We start from the raw sequence: 20225 nt of genomic DNA, 5'->3' as shown, positions 1-20225 counted from the left end.
CTCTTTTTGTGACAGGTGGTCTAATTCATTTTTTAAGCACTGTACATTACATACACTGGCTGGTAAAATAGCCATCCTAACAGTCTGTTTACACTAAAAACAAACATTGTATTAGCATCCACACTAACGGATAATGTTTTATTTATTTTCAGCCATGCATGCTGCACTTTCACATTTTTAATGCGCACTTGAAATTCTAATGAATTTTGATTTGCTGTCAATGTTTCATTCTCAGAAAATGAACCTAACAATATCGTTCTTCTCTATTGTTATAGTTGTGATGCGCTGTTCTCTAGCAAAAAAAAAACAGCAACGCCGCTTAGTTTTAAGGTCCGTGTGTAGATCGGAAATGGGCCCTGTCTATGTGTGTGTGCGTGGGAGATCTCATTATTTAAAGTGGACAGCGTGTTCTTCCTCACCTTGTCACACATGCTAGTTTGTGCCACTCAGGACTAGCCCTTGTATTCCTCTGCCAGAACACGAGAGCACCACATGCTAAATGTCAAGCTCTCTCTCTCCCCTCTTATAAAGTACTTACCCCTCTCTTCTCACACCCTTGTCTCCACGCCACACAGAGCTCTTCCCCCGGGACGCACCAGCAGGGTCCAAAATGAACGCTCGCCAAGCGCCAAACGGAAGGAGAAGATGGCTTTGGTGAATGTATAAAGCGGAGTTAGTTGCCAGTTGGCTTGTAGTTTTATTGGGAAATGGAACATAGTCGTACATGATTTAAATGGGATTGTAATAGTGATACTTTGACCAGCGAAGATGTAATTGATGCGGACGATTTAAATAAAAGACACACTAATGGTTTGCTGAAGAAAACGTGTGCGTGTACTAATAAATTCTAAAAAGAGCATCAAAAGATGATCTGGCTATGTGAAATACCCCTTACATTAAGCTATCATCTGAACAATCACAATATTCTTGACAGTTTGTGTGACAGTATAATATAAGCAATAAGATGGCTGTCTAAGTTTAATTGTGTAGAACAACAACATGCGCATGGTCAGGAAAATCGAAAAGCAAGCAAAAAGGTCAAATAACTTTCCATCGGTTCGTTCTACAGATACACAGCAGATGTCCCTGCGTGTTTGAATGTATGCCAATGTGTTTGTGAGACATTTTGACCCCGGGAGAGGCAGGTGCAACGTACCGTTACCATACAGAAAAACTTGGGTATGTTTTTTTTTATGAGTTTGAAAACTTTGTCAAGGTTAGCGAAAACCCCACAGACCAGATTCAAACTGAAGGAAACCCCAGGGATAGGCTTTTGTTGGGCAGACACTTGCAGTGAAATCGGTAACAATAGGGATTGGGAAGAGAACAGTGAAGGATCATTTTTCATGACATGGCGTGGCCTTTAGCAGAGAAACATATGAAAGAGCATTTTAAAATATGATTAATGAGGATAATAAGGTCAATTGGTCTTCATTTATATGCGTCAAACGTTGCCTCTTTGCATGAAGAAACCGATCTAGGCTTCTGCAAAAATAAACATGGTTATCAATTCGCTTTAAGACTTACACAACACAGACATTATTTACATATAAGCATTTGGCGGAAGCTTTTATCCAAAGCGACTTACATAGCATTGCACTATATTATTATTACTATAACATTATACAGACAATTAATCCACTTTTACCGAATAAGAAAAATTAACCGTAAATGTATCAAATAACTTGATCGTCTTTCTTTACATACTTAGGGTTTTGGCAAGTAAACAAACAAATAAGAAATCCCACAAAAGTACTCAAGTACTTTGTGCCCTATGACATTTACAAAAAGTAAACATTTATTTAATTTAATCATTAAGATTATAGTGACGCCATTTCTGCCTCCCTCATATATTTCCATCCAAAGAGACTAATGAATTTATAAGGAGCCATTTTCCACAAACATCTGTTATCAAAAGAGACTTGTTGGAGCCTTAATTGGTAAAAAACGATAAATATTGCATTATTGAACGAAACGTTTCCCCTTATAAATTTATAAGGTCGCTTGTTTCCAAGTTTATGTTCCAAAAGACATAGCTGAGCTTTTAAATATGGATAGAAGATTTTTGTTTGTTCTACTCGAATCATTGCACTGCCTGTGTGAAATGATAGAACCGATGCCACTGCGTTTGAGGTTTGCATGTGTTCAGCGGACACGGGCGGCCCCGAGCGCCTGCTCCACCTGAGCTCTCGAAACATTTATATTCACAGGACACCAGCTGCTCCTTCCTCTTCCCTTTTCATTTCTCCTTTTTGGTTTAATTTCATTTTCGTGTTTTCCTCTTTGTTTGTTCCATTTTTCATTTTCTTTTATTTACCATTTTAAAATACATAATTTTTTATCCTCTTCACAATCCTGGAACCGTTTGACACATCATCAGAAACAGCCCACAATAATCCAAAATGTGGTTTCTTCTGAGCTGAGATAAAAGAAGGCAAACACACACGGGCACACACACACACAGACATAAAGCGACGCAGTGCCGCATTACACACTTGGCTCTGTGATATGGTAGGGCTACCTTGGGATAGCTTCAAAGCCCAGTGACATAAATTTATGATAGCAGCACCACACATTTAGCCAAAACTTAGCTGTTGTTGTTCTACTGAGGGGGTGCATTTAGAATGCGTATGTATCATGGGGGGTAACTGGAGGGGGTCTGTAGCGTATTTTGCCATCTCCTTGATCATGTTCACGCAAACTCACTTCTTTAGCCAGCTGGTTCCCATTCTCCCCTCTATAAACAGGAATATTTATGTTATATAATTCATTGCTTTGTTGAGCTTGTTTGTGGTATATAAGAAGCGAACTTTACCGCAGTGTTTCCTGCAATGCTGTTAAGGAGCCGTGCTGCTGAATTTGCTGCAACACTACAAGCACAAAATACACATATTTTAGCTTGTGAATTGTATCTGATGAGAGAGAGAGAGAGAGAGAGAGAGGGTGCCGCCGTATACTATATATTGACAATGAAGAATCAACATGAAAGTTTGGGGAATAGTGCAACCATCTGTCTAATGTACTGTTTGAATAAATTATTGTATTCATGTGTTTTTCAGATTTTGAATACTTTTTAGACTTTTAAAACAAATACTTGAAATGTAATACAAAGAAACATTCTTGTATCGTAGTTTAAAAATTAACAAATAGTCCAACCATCTGTCTATGTTTTTTATTTATTTTAAAATACTTTTAAAAAGTATTTTGAAAGAAGTAAAATCAAAAATACTTAACAAAATATTACAAAAATGTATTATTGTATCCCAATTTAATAATCAGAACAAATAATGCAATCATCTGTGTAATATATGAATAAATGATTGTATTGATGTGTTTTTAGATTTTCAAAAAGTTTTTCATCTAGACAAAAAAAATACTGTATCACAGTTTCATATAGAAGATGAACAATGATTGCAACCATCTGTCAAATATATTAATACATATAAGTATTTGTATTCTTTTTATTTGAAACTACTTTTTAGACCTTCAAATAAAAAATACTTCTAATACTTCTAATATATTCATTTTAGTATTCATGTGTTAGACCTTTAAATCGGAAAATAACACAAAATACTTTCTTGTATCAAATGTTGTTCAGAAAACAACAGACGGTATGAAACAATATTGTACTGATTATATTCATCGGCTACTGTTGTTCCTCCCTGTTTACCAAGTCTTTCTCTCTTTTTCTTCATAGAAGAGGATTGCTTGAATTGCACGGAAGAATGTCGAGTGCTGGGTCACTCTGACCGTTGCTGGATGCCCCAGTTTCCTGCAGGAGGAGCAGGAACTCCCCAGGCCGAGGGCTCGGACTACCGCACCAACCTCTTCGTCCCGGCGGGCATGGAAGCAGTGGCCGTTGAGACAGAGCCCTACGAGACGTTGTGCAATCCCAACGGCAAAAAAACATTCTGCACGTTCGGCAAGGAACGTCGAGACCACACCATTCTGGTGGCGAATGTTAAACCCTACCTAAAGACCAAACGTGCCCTCAGCCCTCTGTTGCAAGAGGTCCCCTCAGCCTCGTGTAGTCCCAACAAGGGCTGTAATACAGGTTCCCCCTGTTCAGCCAAAGGTATGGGCGATGGAGCGGAAGGCAAGCCCAGCACCAGCCACTACGGACCTCCAGATGGACAGTACATCTCCCCCAACAAGCAGAACAAAGAGCAGGGCTACTCAACTCTGCCTTCCTCTGACCCGGTGGCCAAAGTCTTGGCTGAGGCGCGCTCGCGGATAAGCCAGGAGACGGCGGTGGAAATGGACTGTGTCTTGGAGCAGGGAGGAGGAGAGATGGGTCGTGGCACCATGGATGCGGACCAGGTGGTCAGAGACATCGACAAACTGCTGCAGGATTGTCGGGGAAGTGAGAAAACCCCTATCAGAAAGTGAGACGGTTCCTGCGCGCTTTGGACGACAGGCAGGAGGAAATATAGACTGAGTCGAGACGCTCTCTAAGAGAGTGCCATACCAACGAAATCGAATACTTGAAGATTTCGACAAATACACATAAGGGAAACGGATCAAAAAACAGTTTGCTTTTGTTTATCTGGACGCGTTGTGTTGTGTTTTGGGGCTAGGGAGTTCTTTTGGAGTTGCAGAAGTTGCTGCTTCTGGCTCCTAGCAAGCTTTTGTTCTTCAAGTGCCCACCAGCTTAAAAAACGTATTCTTATAATGACATCTTTCTGTTACCGCAGATGGGGCGAACCACCCCTTTCGGCTATAGGACTTTATGGCGGACGAAAATGGCTTGTTCTGACAATCGCAGTCGAAAGGGTGGGGTGTATCAAACACTCCGAAGCGATCGGACCACACCAGGACAGAGACGTTCTCTTTCACTTTTAACGGCTTTGTAATATCAGCATAAGAAGTGCTAATGATATCAGCAAACTCTGAGGGGTGTGCAGGGCGATGATTCCTTGGGGGGGGGGGGGGGGGGGGTTGGTGGGCTGGGTTGATTATGAAATGTAACCATTCTTCACCTGTTATTTCTAGTCACATGTGTAAACTGTGTCCTCCCCATGTATACGTACGTATGGAACATTCCAGAACGGTGAACCTGTTGCTCTCACTTATTGGTCCTCTGTGTGATTGCATCTGTCTTCTGCTTTTCACTCCTTTTAAAGTGACTCTTCTCGTGTCCGAGGTTAAGTTATATCAGTCACCCACTTGTATATTAGGGACATTTTTCCTCAACTGTGAAAAGATATATCTATATATGCATATAGATAAATATATATAAATATATGAACTTATGTATAGTGTTCAGATAACAATGGAAATATTTATACATTTTGTAAAAAAGTGGGAAAAACAATCTCGGAAAAAAATTGAAGTTGTGCACAGGAAGAAAATGCAGTTGATGAAGATATTTATTAAACTGCAAAGGACACTGTTTCAACGAACAAAAAACCGACCATGAACAGAAAAGATTTTAAAAAAGGAAAAAGGAAATGTCCCTTCACATTGTCACTTATACACAATCATTTAATGTGCAAAATGTATCCGATTTAATGTGTTTACATCAAAGCGACATATTTTTATTGATTTTTCTGCAGTTTCTGTGCATTTGAGCCAAATTGTTACGTGTACAAGAGCTATATTGTGTATTTTATTAAATTAATATATGGTTGTGTTGTAATATACATGGGCTTATATTGTACTTGGCAGCTGATGCCTTAGTAGTCGTCAAACTCTATGAGTTTATTTTCCATTCGGTTCTTTCTCTTTTGCTTGTTGCTTGAAAGATCAACTCGCTGCTGTGCGTTCGGACAGGCTATGTTTTTATAATAACGTGTTGGAAAAACTGCTTAAATGTTCACTATTTGCTGAGCGAATTTGTCTTTTGTCTAAAAACAACTCAAGTATACAACAGTCACACGCGACTACAGTTTGCATACTTTTTGTACAATACAGAAACTATGGGGCAGCTACATTTCAACATTTTCTCTGTTTTTATTTATTCCTAAACATTTCTTGCGTGTAGTGATATTGGTCATTATATTAATGCAATTGAAGAGGATAGACAGGTTTCACACAGTACTATTTGTTTTGTAAAAAGGACCAAAAACGATTTCCTCCTAGTAGTGTGTATTACTTTATCGTCTCCAGTGCATCAAAATTATTTATTTTCTCTATTCAAAGTTAAAACCAGCCACTTTTATGTGCATTTTTGCACTCTGGTAATACGATATTTTGCCGTTTCTGCTCAATTGTAGCAGTTAAACAACCTATCCTTCTAGTTTAGCTTATGGTTTATAATAACCTTGTGCACTCTCCACATATCATGACTTCTTTTTCCAAACAATGAATACATGAATATATATTTATTTAAATAGAACGGATCCCTGCCCACACAGTGTACTCTGGCATTTCAACTATTCCCAAGAAGAGAAGTTTAATCAAAACCCTGCTCATCGTAAACCAAACTCCGCTTATATCTGTCATTTCCAAACTTTTGCCACATTGTGTGTGAAATGAGCTGCCACAATCACAAAAGACTAAAAACACGGGGAAAACATTTTTATGATTGACTATTTATGGCATCAGAAAGCTGTGCCAGGGGTGTGCATTAAACACGGGTCGACCTGAACAGCTACTACAGGGAGAAAGAAAACTCCTCTCATCTTCTGGAAAGACACAATCATGTCTGTTCAATTATTTATTTATTTTCTGGTTGGTTTATTTATTCACTGTTCTACCAGCGCATCTGTTTTCCTGGCTCAAAGACAGCACTCCTAGACTTTCTTGTTTGTTTTTGCATTCTTTTTTTCTTACCCAGTAAGCTTATCCGCACCCAGGCCCAGAGGTGGCGAAAAAGGAGTTTGAGTGAGAAAGAGAAACATTGCAATCATATCTAAATGAGGTTTTATTATTTTTTAAAACAATGACAAGTTTAACATTCTGACACACTTGACACAACCGCAACAAATAACAATACACAGCGCGGCGGTTGGCGCCTCAGATCTCACCATGTGCCTGAGAAAAGCGGTTTTATTTTCAACCGAACCGATTCTCCGTCATCAGCGCGCTGCCACGGTTCAGTCTGTTTCATTTACACGAACAACGCCTGCGAGAGACTTCAAGGCTCTTACAACGTTTTAACCCAAAGCTAGACAGATGGAAATAACTTCGCTGCTTGTCGTTAGTCTCAGTCAATTTGTTTCTTTGTTTCCTGTACTTTTTGTCCAACTTCGCTTCGCTTGTGAATGTCGAGCACCAGTGGGTGCCTTTATGTCGGTCTGTCTGTGTGTGTGTGAGCTTGTTTGGGTGTGACTAAACCTTATTGAACTTTTTCCCAGGAAAGTGAAAATTTCTTATCCAAAATTTTAATCTGCAATCTCTATGACTGTCATCATAATGGTCAATGCTCAAAATCAGAAACTTTTGCCTCTCTGTTTATTGTAAATAAACAAAATAAATCTTTACATGGGTCAAAGTCAAATGACGAAATCAAACTGAAATTTCCTGTGAAATCTTACAGACAGCTCTTATAAATCATTATTACAGGCATACACTGTAAAGAACTAGTAGGATTTACGCATTTCTTGCTGTGTTATTTGTGCAAGTTTTTGCATGCAGTTGTTTACTTTAAAACGGTGTGCAAAAACAAAAACATACTGAGAAAAATGTACTTTTAAAAAGAAAAAAAAAAACTTTACAACTTTTTTTACTTTGAACTAAATGTAAAAAGTACTTTTAAAACTTATTTTATTAAAGTATTTAAGTCTACTAGTTTTACAGTGTACCATTGCGAATCAAGCTAAGATTAGGAGACACTGAGTTTTTGATGCTTGGCCTAACTTATTTTTATTTGTTTTAACAAAAAAGTATGGATTGCATACAGTCCAATTTTACTCAAAATGTAATGTATCGCAACAAAGTGTGGTATATTACTATTAAAGACATTTAATATTTCATTAAAGCTCTCACATTATGATAAAAACATTGAAATTCGCTAGGTTCACGTAAGGCCCCTGATTCAGGAAAGTCACTAGCAATGCCCGTACATTTACTCATAAATGAAAGAGATACTTTATGAAAATTGAAATGAAAACTGAATTTAAAATGAATTTACTCACCTTCGAGTTGTTCCAAATCTGTATGAGTGTCTTTGTTCTGATGAACACAGAGAAAGAAATTTGGAAGAATGCTTAAAACCAGACAGATTTTGCCCCATAGTAAGAAAAACTACTTATCATTTTTTTTCTGTTGAACACAAAATAAGACATTTTGAAGAATGTAGGACAGCAAACAGTTGTGGGATCCTTTTGACGAATGGTAGTCAATGGGGTCCAAGAACTGTTTGGTTATAAGCATTCTTCCAAATATCTTTCTCTGTGTTCATCAGAACAAAGAAATGTATTCAGATTTGGAACAACTCGAAGGTGAGTTTTCATTTTTGGGTGAAGTATCCCTTTAAATCCCTCGGTTGAGGTGTAAGGCATGGTTTATTATGCCAGCCATGTGAGCTATTTGTTGTCTAATGGACTATAAGTTGCTGAGGTCAACACATAGTCTGAGATCCAGCATAAAGTAGTGTTTCCTCATTAATGTGTAATTACACTCAGTAGGCACAGAAAGAGATTGATTGCAGTATTAGTGGGGGCTATTTTGGCCATCAAAGTTTAATGTTTAAATCCATAATTAAACACGACCTTATACATAGCCCTCCCTTTAAACACGCGTGTTTGCTTGCATGCAATACACGCACACACAAACAGCGCACTACTTGAATAACCAGTGAAGACCAAGCCGTTGATCTGTGTGATATGTGACATTAAAAACAAAAATCTCATTACTAGACACGTCTCTAGATTTCCTGCTTGTCTGATCATCAAACATTAAGGAACGAAAACAAAAATAACGTCCATATAACATTTTCTGCATGCGTTATCGCATGTTGTCATTTTCAGCCCCTCTTATTTGCTGTCGCTTTTAGTTGAAGCAGTGTTTTTCTGCTGAACATGGACGATATCTGTAAAGTTTAGCTCCAGGCTAATGATTCTTAATTTATCTCATTAGTTCACATTCCCACCACTCGGAGAGATTAAAGCACCGAGGTAGCCGACAGGCATGAGGCAGGCGTCGGTTTAAGTGGAGGATCCTCTGGATGGTACCGATGGCACTTCTTCACACTTCAGCAGCTCCAGGCAGTCGGCCAGAGGAACCTACAGGCAGATTTATACACAAGAGCAGCTTTGCTAAAATGACAGACAGGGCTTATAATGTAAATATCATCTCTTTTTTGCATAATACGGGCTGTTTGGCCCATTAACAGCAGCAGTTTTCATTCGCTTGAACAAAGTGATGAGTTGGGCTCCAGGTGGCCTGGAACAGAAAAGTTCAGCACTAAAACCTGAAATGCGTTGCTTTAAGTCAAATAAAAAGTACGTTACACTGATTTTTAAAGTGCTTTGTGCTTTAAGGTAAAGGAAATCAGTCCACACATAGGCCTACATATTTGAGATGGAGTCTTTTAACACCTTAAAAATAATAGTGTCTTTACGATATTGCGTTGGATGTGGCTTTGCTAATAAGATTTCAAATATGTTTACTTATGATCAAGCAAAGTTTTGCTGGGCATAATAAGATTTGCTTTTGAATTGAAGGGAACACTGATATCAGTAGCCCCCTGAAATTAAACACAAAAGTAATTCACTTTCTAGGTTCTAAGCCAATTAAGAAATTCATAAAAATGCATAATGCGAGCTACAATATTTATTTTTATTATAATGTTGGATGAAAATTCATTTCCATCTCTTATCTTGTATTTGTCTTCATTTCCAGACGCATTTCATTTGCGTTTCTTCGTGTTTGTATATATCAGTAGCTTGGGGGCAGGTATTAATTAATGAGAGGGAGGATTGTGGGAGAAATAAAGTCTGGTCTTTTTTGCTGTCTGGTGCTTTCCTGTGCCAAGCTCATTTAGCTCGGAGCTTTTTCTCTGGGTGCCTGTCCGCCGTAAGCTCAACTGTAAGACTTCAACACAGGGCCAACTAACAAGCACTATTTGACACTTTCAAGAACTGCTTAATTTTACCAGACATTAATGACCTGGTGGATTTATATAGATAATAAGAGGAGTAAAACGTTCACTTTGAAGTCTACACCAGTGCAACCAAAAGGCATTTCATTATTTCCCTTTTACAGTCTTCTGTCAAGGCTTATTTATCGATTAAAACCCTGCAACGTCGACTACAAGAAACCACATCAATGACTGACAGGAGATGAATATGTCAATTTCATAACGAGCCAACGCAATGACCTTGTTATGTAAGCCCACACCAAGAAGATGCTAACACAAGGTAATCGTAGCCATGTTGCCTTGCTCGAGTGGCGAAAACCTATGACATCACACATCCGTAACAGAAGTAGCAGAAAACAATACCATGCCTAAGCATGAAGGAATCAAACACTGGTGACAGGAAAAAGTACTTCATTAAACAAGATGACAAATGCTCTCTTCTTCAAACCATTGGGGCAAAAACGTTCCTTGTTTTGCTGTAAAAAATATCTCTCGAGGCATCAGAATTGAGCAATACCAGAACAGAGACGGACAACGGCATTAAAAAGTTCCAATTACCAATATCTAATCGTCGCATTGTGGCCATGTTGTTTTTTTATTGGATTAAGTGAAATGTCAGGCAGCTAATTAGAGAAGTCGAGCGGGCGGAGGAGGGCCGTCATATCCCCAACATTACATTCAAAAGGTTAATCTCTAAAACCTTGGAAAATATTGCAGCCTGAGAGTATAGGCTGCATTATCGGTGTGGCAGTATCTCTCGGTCTGTGCCTGGATTTTAGATCTTAAGCTTTAGAAGTCACTCCCACTATGCACGAAAAGTCCTTGTCTCATAATGAGACACTACAAACTTCTGAGTGTTTAGCTTATTGGAATGTACTAAAATAAATTGCTTCTTGAAGCCAAAAAAACATTGCATTTAAAGTACACTTACGGTTAAGTAATAAAGGTGTATGCATTTAAAAAGTGCTGAGGCAGCTTCAGCCTCGAATTCTTTATTTTAAGAGAACAATCATATGATGTGTCTTTGTTGCTATGCCATAACTACACCATTTTGGGGACAAGAAGCCTGTTCTTATTAAACATGCAAGCAACTTATAAATCACATATATTTCATTATATTAAAAGTTCATGGTTTACAAGGTTTAGATGTTTTTTAAAGGGATAGTTAATCCAAAAATAAAAAATGTGTCATAATTTACTCACCCTCTTGTCATTTCAAACCTTCTGCAGAACAAAAAAGTTATATATATATATATATATATATATAGTTCTGTATTTTTTAAAGAATGTTGGTAATTGAAACAGCGGTACCCATTGACTTGCATAGATTATAATGACATCATTTTAATTTCTCAGTTAAATTGACTTTCATATTTCAGGATCATTGCTGATTTTAAAAAAAATTGTGCATTCTTGTGTTGTCATGACATCACCTTACTAAATCTAATCTCATATACATCAAGTACAGACAATGTGTGAATCCGAACACGTGGTCTCACCAACTGGCTGGGCGTCTTGTAATTATTTATAACTTCATTTATAAATGGTGAACCCTCGCTGCGAGGGTGGAGGCAACACCTTGTTATGATTGTCATCTCCACCCAGTCCGTTACAAACATGGCGAGTGCCCCCACTACCCCAGGCTTAATTTTTTATGCCTTTGTTTCACAGACTATAAAAGCCGCAGTTCTCTTATATACACACACAGACACACACATCTGTTTGGTGTACAGATTCTCTCTCCCCTAACAAAGCAGCAGTCAGAACATAATGAGTCCTGACAAGCCCATAGATGTGAAGAATCGCGTATGTACAGGAAAATGAAAAGGTCAGTAACCAGTGAGGAAACTTAATATGAAGTAGACATATGAATCCCATCCAATGGATTATCGCCATTAGCAAAGAGCAGCATCGGCCGACACCGCCAAATCAATTCATAAATATCAGACACAGAGTTTATGCTCCACCTAATTTAGCTCAAAGGGCTTTGCTGAATGTGACCTGTAAGTTTGAGTGGTGTTCTTTCAGGACACTGTAAACTAATAAATCGATTTTCGGGCAGCAAATGAGAGCCTGCGAGATTATAATAATAATTCAGATGTCAGAGCAGAAGACGTACGGCTCGCCTGACGGTCGGTAAATAAATTACGCGGCCTGTTTTAATATGAACTTACAGGGAAATATCGAGCAGACTGACAGCAACTTTGGCTCAATCGATGTGAGTTTAGAGCGGGTATGTCTGTTTGAATGACCGATGGAAGGAGAAATGTTTTTCGAAACCAGCTTAAAAACAAGTATTGTAATATAGTGCAATATTAGTCTTACAATATTTTTACAATTCTGCTACTCACACTAGTGAGTACATACTTCTACGTCTCCAAATTTCATTATTTTGAAATCTCATTCAGATGGGCAGTAAAGCAAAGACCATTCAATAAAGACGAACACTGTGTCTACACCAGACGTTGAGTCACGACACCGATTATAATAAAAAAATGTGTCCACATGGAATGCGACGTGACACAACAATCCTATTAATTACAAGCTGTTTTCATGTGGCGGCATTCCAGTCGCGTCCAGTGATGACATGGTGTAAGAGACATGACCAAAGTATTTTACTATGCTGAATGTAACCACAGTTCATTATGGCAATGAAAAGATGCTATTTTTGTCATTTTTAAACTGTGCGAGCTGGTGTGCGATGCCAAGTCTGCGGTTATGTTTTAACTGTTGCTGCGACTTGTTTGTTTCGGCAGGTCAGGAGTGGAAGGTTTTTTTTTTGTTAGTTGTAAATCTTATGATTTAACACTCAAGAGCAATCTAACTGTGCATTTGCAACTATACTCATAGATACATATAAGCCTACATATACTGTATACATACGCGTTTATGATTATGAAAACGTATTAAGTAAACTAGCACGACAACAATAAAGGGTCTCACATATACCTGGAAATTTTATCCCCCTGGTTTTCACAGCCAGTGTTGTGACCATCTAGCAAACTGTGAATGACGTCAATGGACAGCGCTTATATAAGGCATTTCGTTATATACACTCACCTAAAGGATTATTAGGAACACCTGTTCAATTTCTCATTAATGCAATTATCTAATTAACCAATCACATGGCAGTTGGTTCAATGCATTTAGGGGTGTGGTCTTGGTCAATACAATCTCCTGAACTCCAAACTGAATGCCAGAATGGGAAAGAAAGGTGATTTAAGCAATTTTGAGCGTGGCATGGTTGTTGGTGCCAGACTGGCCGGTCTGAGTATTTCACAATCAGCTCAGTTACTGGGATTTTCACGCACAACCATTTCTAGGGTTAACAAAGAATGGTGTGAAAAGGGAAAAACATCCAGTATGCGGCAGTCCAGTGGGCGAAAATGCCTTGTTGATGCTAGAGGTCAGAGGAGACTGGACCGACTGATTCAAGCTGATAGAAGAGCAACTTTGACTGAAATATCCACTTGTTACAACCGAGGTATGCAGCAAAGCATTTGTGAAGCCACAACACGCACAACCTTAAGGCGGATGGGCTACAACAGCAGAAGACCCCACCAGGTACCACTCATCTCCATTACAAATAGGAAAAAGAGGCTACAATTTGCACGAGCTCACCAAAATTGGATTGGTCTGGTCTTATGGTATATATTGGTCTGGTCTGATGGTATAGCATCTTTTCACAACCAAGTATAATTTAAAAAAATAGTACCAAAAAGCACTATTTATTCAAATGTCTTACTGTATATGGGCACATGCAACCAGATCACCCATTAAAGTTCTGCTTGTGTCAAACATGTACACGCATTGAACATACACATTGAGGTGCCAGGCTGACTGCTTTGATAAATATAATGAAGAGCGTATAATGTATAATTCAGAGCAGCTGTAAACAGATGCTAAAATGTTACTCATCAAATGAACTGTTTTTGTGTGAATTAAGCGTCAGCAGGGCTACGATTAACAGGCTCTCTCTAAAAATAAAAGATTGGAACATTGATCTGTGGAAATGCAAGGGGCACTTGTACAATTACAAATACATCCATTCCGTGCTGTTGTTTGTGATGTTACATTGGCAAAGGCAGTCACCTTTAATTCACGCTTGTGGAAGTAGAAGGTAGAACAGGTGGAGGGCTCATTTCTCATGCTGTGTCGGAGTGCTTTGTTCCAGCTCCTGCCAATATGAGGACATTGCACAGTGGAATTCATGTCCTGTATTCACGTTTGAAAACTGAAAGGAATAATAGAGAATGAAGGTAATGATTTACAGTAAATGAGGATGGAGAGATGAAAGTAAAGAAGAGCAGTAATTGTTCACCAAAAATGTAAAAATCTATCATCGTTTACTCACCCTGACGTCCGTCCAAACCGGCATGCTGTTATTTTTATAATAATCCAAGCTTATCTGTTTTATAACACTTCCTGCGATTTAGTTTGATTTAGAAGCTGATTTTTTATTTGTTTTTTCTTCCAAAAATGTCTCCACAAGGTCAAAAATGACTATATTGGTGATGACATTTGGTCCCCATATCGTAGGCTGTACCAGGTCCACACACACATTCTAATTTCCCTTCAGGCACTAATATCTGGAATGCAAATTGAAGACGCATAATCACATTTAAATTAATACTTACTGCATTCTGCTCCCTTTTTTCTCTTTAAACTTTGTGTTGACACTTGTGTTGCTCTCCAGGAGACCACATACTGAGACGTCTAATTAAGTTAGCTTTGTTATGGAATGTTAAGGCAAACAACAACACGAGGTAATTAAAGCCCCCCAATCATCACTCTTTTGTTTTGGCCCAAGTGACCCGCTATGAGGCCTTGACGGGATTTTAATTCTCTTTATCTCGGGACGCTGGCGTTCACGTCCCGGCAAACGGGCTGACACGGTAGCTGTCACCCCTCTGAAGAGATTCTTGCCTGCCACGACAATGCTGACAGCACGATGTCTCTAGTAATTAGGAAGATAGGGCCGTGCATTAGCATGCGCCATCCACCGCGTGTCAGGCGCACGGGACAAGCCATGCCCGAAATGATCTGCTGGATGTGTAGCGCTTGTGTGAGGCAGGTTATGTTCTGCCAGGACTTTTTTTTCACACATTTAACTCAGAAATTGGTCTGTAATTACAGAAGTGAGGAAAACCATTATCGCCGTGTCCGCTGCCAGAGTTTGACGTGCGTCAGGGTAGGAGTAATAAAACTAGAATGAGGGCTGCTACCAATCTGTAGGAAGGTGTCATGATGGTGGACTGGTTTATTAGTTGTCCAACAACTAACTAGTCCCAGACACTTCAGTGATGTTGGTTTAGAGGTGGAATTAGAGGTAGAACTTCATTCTTACCATTTCATAATTTTTTTTAGTTTTCATAGTATTCACATCGTAAAAATGTATTCAGGACGTATTTTTTGACCACGTTTTTTTTTTGTAGTTGTGATATTTGTAGTACTTACTGAAAAACAACAACAATAGAAACCTGCCCTAAACACACGTGAATGTTATGGATTTAATGGTTGTAATTTAAATAATTGTATTGGTTTTAATAGAAACCGTAATGGTGTCTAATATATGATGGATTGTATTGGTGGGGCGTTACCTGGCAGATTATTCCTATCGAAAACATTTCCAAAATACACCACAAAAAAGGATTTAATGGAAAAAGCTAATGGTTAATAATGGTACTTAAAGGGGTACTCCATCCAAAAATGAAAATTCTATCTTCATTTGCTCACTCTCAAGATGTTCCAAACCTGTATAGATGTATTTGTTTGGTTGAACACAAAGAAATATATTTGGAAGAATGTTCTCAACTGACAGTGCTGAGCCACCGAAAATATTTATTTTTGTTGTTTTGTTGACAACAAAAGGAAAGCAAACAGTTCTGGGGCGCTTTTTACTATAATTTCAATCTATTTGTACCTTCACACAATCTGAATGTGTTCATTTTCTTTCTCCTATAAATATGTTATTCACACAGTACACCGTCCGTCCTTGCAAACAAACAAAAACGCAATGCTAACAAAGCCGCTTACACTCTGCACGACGTCTCCGGTCTGATTGGTGGGCCTCCGCTCTTTTAAAGCTCCCACGATGACAATGAAAGGCAAAGCAAGTTGATGAGACAGGCTAGCCTCAGCCCCGGTGGACCCACTATCAAAGCAAATCAGCAGGAGACAAACAGAGAGACAAAGTGATGCTAAGCTAACAGTCCAGGAACACTGATGAAACTGCCATTGAAAGCAGCAGTTTGGAGTGGATGTTTTCAGTGTAAATGAATGCATGGTAACCGTGTAACCATTATTTTGAAATAACCCTCTACGGTTGACTCATTTCTTCGTCTTCAGTCAATGCAGGTGCTAAAACAGCAAGCTAATTGGTTATGAAAAGAACTACGTACACTTCCATACCAAGACTTAAAGGAATTAGTTTACCCAGATAACGAAAATTATTTCATTTTTTATTCTGCGTTCTAGACCTGACTGTTATTTTTTGCCGTAGAACACACGCAGACAAAACAATAAAATGTCCCATGTGCAGTGAAAGTTTATAGTGACCATAAGCTGAAAAGCTCAGAAAGGCACCATTGTAGTTCATATGACTTATGACTCAAACATTCATACAGTCTTCTCAAGCCAATCGATAGCTATATAAACAGACCAAAATGTCCACTGATATTCTCCCCTGCAACTTTCAAATCAAATGAATAGTATAAAATTATATTTGTAAAATCATAGTAATTAATAAAATGAACAGTGTCTCATGAAAGGAACAGTACAGGAACATGAAATTGGTTAGAAAAATATATTAATACAAAAAAGCAGTCTGTCAAAAATAAACCATTCTTATAAGGGGCACAAGATTCATTATAATGTCTTTAAGTATAAATGGAGAGTTTGGTTCCAAATCAGATTTATTATGTTATCATGGTTTTAGTGTGTTTTATTTTGTTAGTTGGTTGTATTTCCTTAAAACAAACCAACTGCAGTTTGATTAACATCAATAGGAATGCTCAAAAATAAAACATGATTTTTGAAAGAAATATGTAAACGGAGGCAAACTCTTCAAATTCAAGCAAAATTTTATCAATGTCCAATTTGGCAAATTTGATCAAAATTATTAGTATATAAAGACTTAAATGTGGGCTATAATAAATATTTTAAACAATTTAAAGGCCTAGTTCACCCAAAAATTTGACTTCTGCCATCATTTACTCACCCTCAGATTGTTTAAAACCGGTACAAATGTATTTGTTCTGCCAAACACAAAGGACATTTGAAAGAATGTCAGTAACCAAACAGATCTAATCCCCCATAGTATTTATTTTCCCTACTATGGCAGGAAATGGTGGATGATTCTACTTCTACATTCTCCTAAATATCTTTCTCTGTGTTCATCAGAACAAAGAAATGTATAGAGATTTTGAACAACTTGGGTGAGTAAATGATGGAAGAATATTCATTTTTGGTTTGAACTATCCCTTTTTCAAAAAAGCAAAAACCACTGCAATAGAAACTGTGATAATATTATTAACCGTTATTATGATTATTATAATTATTTTGGCCATGACAATCATGTACTAAAATATAAAATTGTGAAATGAAATTGTATAGACAGGGCTATAATGGGTATTTACATTTTTAGGTGAATAATATCTTCAGTTGCAATAAAAAACAGTGTGGCTGTGTGCTAAAAGGGCTGGGCTGGCTAAAAGACAAGTGTCAGCAGTATAAAGATGGATAAAAAGGTTGAGAACTCGGATCATGTTCCTGTTAGTGTGAAGCTTTGTTTGTGGTTAACAGTATCATGATTTGACTGACATGTGAACAGAGGAACCTCTGTGATTGCCCACAAAACACAATGTGTCTCACAGGATGTAGCGCTGATCTTGTTACACTTGGCACATCTCTCTCTCTCTCTCTCTCTCTCTCTCTCTCCTCTTGATGCTCCATGTCAACGGAAAACTCTAGCCATTTAATCCACAAGCTCTATCGCCTCAGACAGTGGCATTGTTGTTTGGCCAATAAATTTGATATGAAACTCTATCATTAGGCATCTGATAACTCGCGCTGTAGCTCCAGTCATGCGATCGCCTTCGCAATGGCGGACTATTTTAGTGCTCTTTCATTCATCATAATGCGTCTTGTAGAAAGAACGACATTCAGGAGAGCAAATTAACTGGAGTGATCTTGGCGGGGTGGAGGATGCAATCGTACAATTTGGTACCCGCTCATTAGTTCCAGAACTTAGGCCCTCCAAACATAAAAGAGCTCTCTTCATTACCAACCATGTGGTTATCAAACACCCTCCCCTGGCGTCCGAGAGACGGGCCCACGTCTGATCATCAAGATCAGATTTTTGATGATGATTTCATCCATTTTGAAGTCCTGGGGTGTCGTTAATTCGGAGTTGAAATACATAAATACCTCCCAACCCAGATGGTAGACCATGCTGCCTTTGAACCATTCAATATGAGGGGCATGTGCCCTTGCCATGGGTAGGAGAGATGCAGCTGTTATGGGGCATTCAAGAGAGGAAGTATTTTGTGTGTATCTGTGTGTGTCACGGACAGACAAAGCAACAAAAATGGAAGTCAATGTGTGCGTGCATGTGTGATTTCTAGACCACATCAGAGCCTGATGGCCCTACGCTGAGATACTGGAGCAGAAAATGATCTTGTGTGTTAGGCCACATGGCTAGCATGGAAGCGCTTTTTTGTCAAAACAACGTCCAAAACATTCATAATTAAAATTGAATATTTAAGCAATATCAGACAACCTGCTCCTCACTCCAAGCCAAATCTCAAAGCCGCTATGTACACAAACAAATGTGATATAGCGAAACACCCCGTGCTGTTGTACTAAATATAACCAAATCAAATTTGAGTACTGGACTGCGTATAATTGTTGATAAAAAGCACTCCATCTGTTAGATCTCAGTTGTTTTTCAATATTTAAAACATACATTTTAATTCACAAGGAACCACCTAAACAAACTTCTCTTCAGTCTCTAATGAACAAAATACGGATGTCACAATATGCAGTATTGACAATAATCACGGTATTCAAAAATCCACGATTATTGATTCTGTGGTAGTTTTACACATTTCACTAGTTCAGATCTACATATAATGGATATGAAAAGATATGCGTATTGACCGAGGGGAGGACTTCCAGTCTGGGATTTGGCCCGAACCCAGAGCATTGAAATAGATATTGTGATAATATCCAGGAATCTTTTCTGCGTTGTGAACATCTAACTTTGTGACAGCCTTATATGCATCTTTCTACTGCCTGGTTTGTTTTGGAATTCAAGATGTCTGCAGAACTCTGCTTTTTTGCGTAATGGTGGCAGAAGGCTTGAGTTGGAATTTGTTATGAGGAGGGGAATGCTGGGATGTGCCTGGCCCACTGCATTTCACATTATAGATGTGTCCAAGGCTTTGAGGCCGCGTGTCTCGGTGACAGCTCTCTCCATCGGTCTGCGGCACGCCGTGTTAGATTAGAAAGGCTGTCTGCTGTCTGTTCCGGGACGACCGGTGCATTATGAACACCGCAGATCTAACAGAGGAGGAGAAAGGGGTGTTTGTCATATGTTGGCCTGGTTGTGCCTTGCAAGTAGAAAGAAGAGCAACGCGCCGTGAGCTCCGAAACACGGCGCCATCGTAAATACTGCAGATGGAAGGTTTGTCATTCTGGAGCGCAGGATCACATCGACTGAGACTTGGCAATATGCCTCTTGGCTCTACGGTGACAGTGCCATATATTGTGATGTATTGTTGTAAATGTTTAAATGTTCTCGCATCTAAGCTGGCAGAATTGCGCTGTAATGTAATTCCTTACAAGCTATAGGGTGGAAATAGTTTCGCGCGTGTGCGCGCTGATGTTTCGGAATGCACGTTACGAGTGATTGATGCGCGCGACCGAGCCCTGCGTATTACCGTGCATAATTTAGCCCGTTTGCTATGTTGATATAGTAAGCTTTCAGCCGAGCGCGTCTCTCGGGAGATGGGCGTTATCTGGGTGCCCAGTTTCTGTGGCCGTTCAAAGTCAGTTGCACCTCGGCTGTTTACGGTAAACAAACACGCGAGTCACCGTTAAAGCACCTGTGCATGGGCAAAGCTAACAAGCTTTCTTAAACACGTCATAAAGTACGGATTTGAATAACTCCACTAAGAGAGTTTAGATGATACGGATGCCA

At 38.8% G+C, this 20225-nt stretch overlaps 1 protein-coding gene across 1 annotated transcript in view; it reads left to right on the top strand.

The window, feature by feature from the left end:
* The window catches only part of pcdh17 (protocadherin 17), a 59369-nt gene extending 53734 nt beyond the window's left edge, over positions 1-5635 (top strand). The window contains exon 5 of the mRNA XM_079482707.1: positions 3698-5635. Within this exon, the coding sequence (XP_079338833.1) occupies positions 3698-4389 (692 nt within the window). The 3' untranslated portion in view covers positions 4390-5635. The remainder of the gene's footprint in view (positions 1-3697) is intronic.
* The last annotated feature ends 14590 nt before the right edge of the window (positions 5636-20225 follow it).

This window comes from Barbatula barbatula (genome assembly GCF_947034865.1).
Source record: "Barbatula barbatula genome assembly, chromosome: 20".
NCBI lineage: Eukaryota > Metazoa > Chordata > Actinopteri > Cypriniformes > Nemacheilidae > Barbatula > Barbatula barbatula.
The sequence above is the reverse complement of the archived record's forward strand: the minus strand, read 5'-3'. Positions and strand labels throughout refer to the sequence as shown.